The sequence below is a fragment of the Pimephales promelas genome, chromosome 1, assembly GCF_988280905.1.
Source record: "Pimephales promelas chromosome 1, fPimPro1.hap1.1, whole genome shotgun sequence".
NCBI classification, from domain to species: Eukaryota; Metazoa; Chordata; class Actinopteri; order Cypriniformes; family Leuciscidae; genus Pimephales; species Pimephales promelas.
In genome coordinates this window covers 52469703-52478021 of record NC_142769.1, presented here as the reverse complement: position 1 = coordinate 52478021, position 8319 = coordinate 52469703, and the positions used below count along the sequence as shown (strand labels likewise).

General features: G+C 36.9%; 1 protein-coding gene across 1 annotated transcript; it reads left to right on the top strand.

The window, feature by feature from the left end:
* The first annotated feature begins 295 nt into the window (after positions 1–295).
* LOC120461289 (fucolectin-1-like) lies at positions 296–7189 on the top strand. Its single transcript, XM_089131778.1, has 7 exons — positions 296–329; positions 3291–3329; positions 4967–5246; positions 6297–6436; positions 6710–6798; positions 6870–6966; positions 7046–7189. The coding sequence occupies exons 1-7, from the start codon at positions 296–298 to the stop codon at positions 7054–7056; spliced, it is 690 nt and encodes a 229-aa protein (XP_088987904.1). The 3' UTR covers positions 7057–7189.
* The last annotated feature ends 1130 nt before the right edge of the window (positions 7190–8319 follow it).

Here is an 8319-nt window from a genome sequence, read left to right as displayed (position 1 = left end):
GTACGATTTAACAAAAATCGTACGAGTGAGGTCATACGAATTAGCCACCTCATAAAATTCGTACAAATTCCCATGAGATTGTGTTGAATAAAACATATTTACTTTCTCTATATATTTTCATATCAATATTGTACAAAATAATTCTATTCAAATCTGATAAATGAGTGTAGTCACAACATTACGTTGCATGATATTTGTAATCCGTAACGCACTACAGTTTGTAAGTGGTCATCTTTCACATCTCTGCCTTTTGTCCCAAGATTACAGAGCAATACACAGACGTCTCCGTGAGAGAATGGGGATCATCGAGTGCTGGCTGATATTATTGGGTAACGTAAGACTTTTATTAATAACAGTAGCTAAACGAAGACCAGCTCACAATAACTATAACAATAGTTACAATAAAAATCGTTTTCAATATGAAGAATCGCAGAGTCCGCACCACAACTATAACGATAGCAGCACAGAGGAACGATATCACTGTTCTAACTGATGAATATTAAAAACAGCGACAGCCAATCAGAATCCATCCTGCTTTAAAGGGATAGTTCACTTTGAAATTAATTTTTGATATGTTTTATCTTACCTCAAGGGCATCCAAGCTGTAGGTGTCTTTGTTTCCACAGTATTTTCAATTTTGACATTTTTCAGTCAAACCGTTGTTGTCTATCAGTCATACACTGGAGGCTAAGGGGGTCCACCAAAGAGCAGCACAGAGAAGTCCAAATTAAACATGATTTAATGACTCGTAAATGACACGAAACGAGCGGTTTGTGTGAGAAAACCAACAGTATTTATATCGTTTTACCTCTTGTAATCACAGCCATGACAAAATGATGTGACGGCACGGGCGCTTCGGTCTGGAAGTGATCGCTTGCGCGCCGACGTCACTCTTTGTTTATACAGAGATTTCTGAAGTTTTACCTTTCACTAAACATATTTAGATATACGGGAAACCGCAATGGAAAACGATTTCGGTAAATCTAAATATGTTTAGTAAAAGGTAAAACTTCCGAAATCTCCGTGTAAATATTGAGTGACGTCACACGCAAGCGATCACTTCTGGCGTAACATTGAACTGATTCAGTTCGGTTCAGTTGGACATTGAACAACTGATTCAGATCACTGTGATTACACGAGGTAAAAACGATATAAATCCTGTTGGTTTTCTCACACAAACCGCTCGTTTCGTGTCTTAGGCCATCAATGTGTACTTACATTTACGAGTCATTAAATCATGTTTAATTTGGACTTCTCTGTGCTGCTCTTTGGTGGACCCCCTTAGCCTCCAGTGTATGACTGATAGACAACAACGGTTTGACTGAAAAATGTCAAAATTGAAAATACTGTGGAAACAAAGACACCTACATCTTGGATGCCCTTGAGGTCAGATAAAACATATAAAAAAATTAATTTCAAAGTGAACTATCCCTTTAAAGTGGCAGACACAGAACTGACGTGCTTATATTAAACAGAATGATATTATGCGCTGGTTTGGGCGCTGATAGTTATCGTTGTAGTTAATTAACTTAAATGGGTCCTATTATGCCCTTTTACTGAGTCTTGGTTTTCTGGGTGATTGTTCAAAAAACACATACAACATAGCAACCACAGAAGATATTTCAAACTCGACTGACATGTATGGGGATTTTGGAGCAAAACATATTAATCTCATAAAGTGTTGTGCAAACATACTAGCTGTACGTGTTGCCAAGAGCGATTGTGTTTGAAAAGTACCTTTTTTTTTAAGAAAGGCAAGGTCATTGAGAGGTCCGATCAAAGAAATGATGCTTTTGGTGAAAAAGAAATGTGGCAAAGTTGAATACTTTATTTTTATTCAACTTAAATAAAAGTAAAAGTACCACAATTGAATTGTAGTCAAGAAAGTAGAAATAATGTAAAAGTGTACTCAAGTACTGTAACGAAAGTATTTATGGGTTATGGAAGCTGTTCTTCGTAAAATGTGCAGCATACAGATGAACGTTGGGGTTATAATGTTCAGGAACAGTGTTTAAAATAAATTTGACCAACTCTGAGGTTCATGTTTTGGACACGAGGTGTATAAACTCTTTGATAGCAACAACACAGTCTACACTAAGGTTGTGACTTCATAAGATCCTGTTGAAGCCCAAACGAGTCGTTCGTTGTGTGTCTTGGAAAGTGGACTCTGTTAAATAACATATCTCCCTTTGCAGTGGATCTTGAGCTATGTAACATCGCAGATCTGTTTTTTAAAGGGATACTCCACTTTTTTTTTTGAAATAGGCTCATTTTACCACTCCCCCTTGAGTTTTACCGTTTTCAAATGTATTCAGCCGATTTTCGGATATTTAGAAGAACCAGGGTAAACAGTTTCTGGTGTCACTGACATCCATAGTAGGATATACTATGGAAGTCAATGAGACCAGAAACTATGTGGTTACCGATTTTCTTCTAAATATCCAAAGATCCCCAAAATACATTTGAAAACGGTAAAACTCAACTGTTTAACTCTGGGGGAGTGGTAAAATGAGCCTATTTCCCAAAAAAAGCGGATTATCCCTTTAAGGTCAGACAGCAACATTACACTAAAGTTAAAAAAGTGAAAAGCATGATGGGATTTATTCTTTAAGAGTAAAAACAAAGCAACTCAGAGATCATCAGATTTGTATGATGATACTGTTAAAAACTACACTGTAAAAAATATTGATGGTTAAACTTAAAAAAGTAAGTAACCTGGTTGCCTTAAAATTTTAAGTTCATTGAACTAGAAAAAGTGAGTTAATGCAATGAAGGAGATTAATTTAACCATTAGAAACTCAAAATAATATGTTATCTGAACTAAATAAATTATTTAAGTTGATTTGACAAAAGAAAAAATGTTGTGATTACTACACTGTAAAACAATATTGTTGGTTTAACTTAAAAAAGTATGTAACCTGGGTTGCCTTAAAATTTTAAGTTGATTAAACTGGAAATAGTGAGTTAATACAATAAAGTAGATTAATTTAACCATCAGAAACTCAAAATAATAAGTTATCTCAACTAGATAAATTATTATAAAGTTGATTTGACAAAAGAAAATATGTTGTGATGACAAATCTTGAAAATATCTTTTACAGTGTAATTCAATCAGCTTGTTAATTTTATTTTTATAATTGAGAAAGTCAAGTTTACATTCATCAAGTATTTCTGTTTGACTTCTGTTCATCAGAGCATGATTCATTGCTGCTTTACAAAACAAATCTACAGTCATTTGGATGTTCATTTGCCTCTTTACATCCGACTGTTTATTTTATTGATCTGCACAGGGCTGTCGTGTGTTCAGGAGCAGACAGCTGGCGCTAAAGGTAGAGCAACTTTTTACTCTGTTTTGGAACATGTAACAGTACCTATATACATGTAACCCGTGTTGGGTGTAACTAATTACTAAGTAATTAGTTACTGTAATTTAATTACTTTTTACTTGAAAATGTAAAGTAAGGGATTACTCTTCATTTATCTGTAATTTAATTACAGTTACTTCTGATGTAATTGAGGTAAACACTGTGTATAGATCAATCCGATCTCACAGCGCTTCGTATGCATTTTATGAGGTGTCTAAATATTACGACAGCAATTTGTATGAATTATTGTAAAATATGTATGAAATAAGTGTGAAATGTGATCAGACATAAAACAATAGTGGGTTTAACATCAAAATGTATTGTCTGATGCTAAAAAGTATGTTTTTATAATGTAACCTTCTCCACCTTGGTCTGTTTAAGGATAATTCATGCAATTTTATAGTATTTATTTGAAAGAATTAAAACAGATTCATGTATATCCTTGTATTATTCAGCTGGTTGAGATTGATATGGGATTTTGAAAGTAATTAAATACTTTTTAGAGAGAGTAATTAGTACAGTAATCTAATTACACTGTTGAAGAGGTAATTAGTTACTAGTAATCAGTGTTGTAGTCGAGACCACCTCACTCGAGTCCGAGTCGACACCGAGACCAGAGAGAGTCGAGTCCGAGTCAAGACCGAGTCCATAGAGAGTCGAGTCCGAGTCGAGTCCGAGACCAGAGACGGTCGAGTCCGAGTCGAGACCGAGACCATAGAGAGTCGAGTCCGAGTCGAGTCCGAGACCAGAGACGGTCGAGTCCGAGTCGAGACCGAGACCATAGAGAGTCGAGTCCGAGTCGAGTCCGAGTCCATAGAGAGTCGAGTCCGAGTCGAGTCCGAGACCATAGAGAGTCGAGTCCGAGTCGAGTCCGAGACCAGAGACGGTCGAGTCCGAGTCGAGACTGAGTCCATAGAGAGTCGAGACCGAGACCAGAGACGGTCGAGTCCGAGACCAGTGAGGGTTGATTACCTAATTTACTTTTATTTACTTAGAGAAATCCTTTTTTTTTTTTTTTACTGAATTTACTTAGAGTTTAATAAATCAGTTTAGGGTAAAAAGGCCACATAGTAGGTGGTGTTAAAAGTAATTTTATTACAATTTGTCATGCGCAGTTGCGCACTAGAAAATCACCAATCACTGGGCGTGTCAATCAATTTAAAGAAATATTTTATTAACATACATTAATAATCATGAAAAATATTTTTAATTGAACTCGAGTGGACTCGGGAATAATTCCGAGTCCTAAAAAAAAAATGTTCGAGTACGAGTCAATTCCGAGTCCAAATGCACACGAGTCCATGACAAGACCAAGACCATTAAAATATGGTCTCGAGACCGAGTCCGAGACGAGTCCGAGTCTCGAGTACTACAACACTGCTAGTAATTAATTACTTTTTTAGAGTAACTTACCCAACACTGCATGTAACCGTTTTTTTTTACAAATGAGTTTTGTCAGATTTAGACGTGTCTACAAAAATTTGACCCATTTTATAGTTATAGGTGTACTTGCACATCATTTGGACCTTAAGATCCTGGAACTTAAAGATTTTTTTAATGAAATTTCCTCTCTCCACATCAAATTAATTGGCTTTTACTAGACAATCTGTCTCCAAGAGGAACTGCCACTCAGTCAACGACACACTTAGATAAGACAGCGGACCTCGCCATTGACGGTGAGAAGGATTTCTCCGCATCGTCTGGATCTTGTGCCGTAACCAGTTTCGAGGAAAACCCGTGGTGGAGGCTGGATCTCCAGGCGTCGCATCGAGTGAACATCGTGGTCGTCACTTACAGACAGGACTGCTGTCTCGATAGATGGAACGGTGTTGAAATCCATTTCGGAGACTCTCTGCAGAACAACGGAAACGACAATCCCAGGTCAGTCGCGAGTAATGTAAGTCTTTAAACCTCCCACCTGGGGAATGAATTCAATGGAAATATACATTTTGTTAACAGTTGCTTGTTGCCACCTACTGGTGTAACGATGGAATCGACACAATTGTTTGAGTTGAGTTGAGGTAATTTGCTCTATTTTTATCGCTTCCATCAATATTAGAAGCTGCGTTTCCATTACGCTTAAAATTGTACAGATTGAAATTGCGAATAGCTGGGTTTCAGTCACGTGATTATGATGACGCGCAGAATTCAGATGGAGGGCAGGGAGCGAAGAGCGCAATGGACGAGATGGAGGAAAGTCCATACTGTACTACTTTACACGCCATTACAAGAGAAAGATATAAACAAAAAAATCAAACGTACGTGATCCTTCCGATTTTTCAACTGAATGAATATTTTCCTGCCATCGAGGCGGCAGATATCTTGCAGACATACTTTGACTTTACAAAGTTCGGAAATGTTACACAAACAGTCACTTACAACACATTCTCATCCCAAAAAGTCATATGACTGACGTCTTGGGACGTATTTTGACCATACGTCAATATCCGCCTTTTTAGGGCCCCCTTAAACGTCGGAAGATGGCGATCCCGGGCCGTCATACAACTGATGCTTTACCTTTAAAGGTTTAGGTCTGGGGTAGAGTTAGGATCCCATAACCTCAACTACCGACTTTTAAGGGGGCCCTAAAAAGGCGAATATTGACGTATGGTCAAAAGACGTCCCAAAACGTCAGTTATATGACTTTTTGGGATGAGACTGCGTTGTCACTTAATGTCAATTTCTTGCATTTTCCCCCCTCATGAACAGCAGCTTTTGGTACACGATAAAAACTCCTCATGGTTTGAGCGATTCAAGTAACCGTAAACGACATTTTGAGTTTGTTATAGTGCTTTCTAGATGCAGCAAATCACTTCCCTCCATTTGCATTTGCAAAGGCCTACGTGCACTTTTTACACATTGTAGTTCGTTTCATTAATGTAAATCATGTAAAGTAAAAGATTGGGTGAATTTGCATGTGTGATCCTGCAGATGTACCGTGATCTCAGTTGATCCGGTAACTAGCGGCGTCACGTACTCCTGCGGTGATCGGGATGGTCGGTTCATAAACGTCCTCCTTCCTGGAAGGATGATCTACCTCCCGGTGTGCGAGGTGGAAGTGTACGAATCAGGTGATCATCAATAACACAGCCGTGTCAGTGTTCGAGAAACATTAGAAATGTTTTTATGGTCGTGTTCAAAAGTTTACACCCCCCTTACAGAATCTGCACAATTTTTTATTTCAACAAAATCATACAAAATGCATGTTGTTTTTTATTTAGTGCTGTCCTGAATAAGATATTTTACATAAAAGATGTTTAGACACAAAAAATAGTTTCAAAAGTTTTCACACCCATGATTCTTAATAATGTGTGTTTGATGGTGTTATTTGAAAGTTTCTTTAGATCATAGAAAACGATCGGTCATGAGGCTAGCGTTTAAATCCAGCGCTAATCTGATCGACCCGACAGTGACGGATCAAGTGCTTAAAGAGGTGAGAGTGTGATGTGAGTCTCTACTCCTGTTCTGATGCATTAATATGATATTAACGAGTGTTCACTACAGTTGACGTCAGCGCTGGCTGTGAGAGGAATCACCAATGTGACGCTGAGCTGGTCTCAAACTCCTGAAGAAGAAGTGATTCAAAGACGAGTCGAAAACGGTGAGTGTTGAGAGAATCCAGGAGAAGCGCTTTAAATTCCCTCAGTGATGTGTTTAACGAGGATGATTTTCATTTCTAGATTCCTGCTGAAGCAGATCTCAGAGGAGGAATGAGCTTCATCATATTCATCATTTATACACTTCAGTTATTCATACAGTGACTACATGTTATCATGAACCCTCTGAAACATGAATGAATACACCAGGGAAAAAAAGGAAAGCAAGCTTTTCTCACACTAATATAATGTATTTTGAACTTATAGAAAAACACATTCTCTTATATTTCCCCAAAACATATTTAGATTTGTATAATAAATAATATAGAATATGCTAATTATAAAGATCTCCCTAAAAATATCTATTTTGATGTTATTGGAAAAAAGCTTTTTAATAATAATAATCACAAAAAAATAAGTACTTAACACTAAAATTAAACGATTTTTTGCTCCCATATTTCTCAAGAATGTAGGTATTTTGAGAGAGCTAGATATAATAAATATTGCCATGGTATATGATGCATCACCACTTTCATTAGCCGTTTGGATTTTCCGTTATTATAAATAAAAGAGTAAAAAAAGAGAGAACAGTGATGTAGATTTATGAGTAAAGATGTAATCTGCTAATAGTAGACATTATGCATCAGAGGGTTTAATAGGGCTTAAATAAAGATAAAGTAAAACAATGTTGTATATAGCCACACCAAGGCCTATACAAAAATGTTTCACTTTATTTTTAAGTTTTTTATTATATATTTGTCTGGTAGTGTGGCACGACTTGAATCGGGCATCTTTAAAAATAGCTCAACTGTTTAATTATGTGTTTTATGTATCATGCTGGCATAGGATTGAGTGGCTGTGCTCGTATTTATTGTTGATTAGATAAATGGTTTTGAGGAAATATATGCATGTTCAGCCGTCTTTTGCTGAAATAGATTCTTAAACCAACATAAAAGATTTCTTAAACCAACATAAAGCTATTTGGATTGGTTGGAAACTATTGTAGATTTCTTTATCAGACTCTGATATTACAGCTCTTATCATCTACACAGGGTATCTAATAGTGTGTCTAGTGTAATATGTTGATGTGACACGAAATACTTTTGTTTTATTCTGCTCTTCAAAACAATATTAAAAGTGGTCTGGCATCATCAATCTGTGTTTTTCATTTATTTCCCAGCACCAAACCAATGTCTGTCTGTCTCAGTCACTCTTACAAACTAATAATGAGGAATTAGCCTATATTTATCAGCGTTTGTTCATGCAAACCCGCTGGCATTTAACAGTTGCTCATTCAACACATAAACGCGAACAGTCTCAGTCGACTGAACCGAGTCGTAACCCCAGCTGACAGACAC

Excerpts from the sequence above, each read along its gene's own strand:
- LOC120461289 (XM_089131778.1), top strand. The coding sequence starts at position 296 with ATGGGGATCATCGAGTGCTGGCTGATATTATTGG. Across the intron at positions 330-3,290 it reads GTGCTGGCTGATATTATTGG|GGCTGTCGTGTGTTCAGGAG; the intron begins GTAACGTAAGAC and ends TGATCTGCACAG. Across the intron at positions 5,247-6,296 it reads AACGGAAACGACAATCCCAG|ATGTACCGTGATCTCAGTTG; the intron begins GTCAGTCGCGAG and ends GTGATCCTGCAG.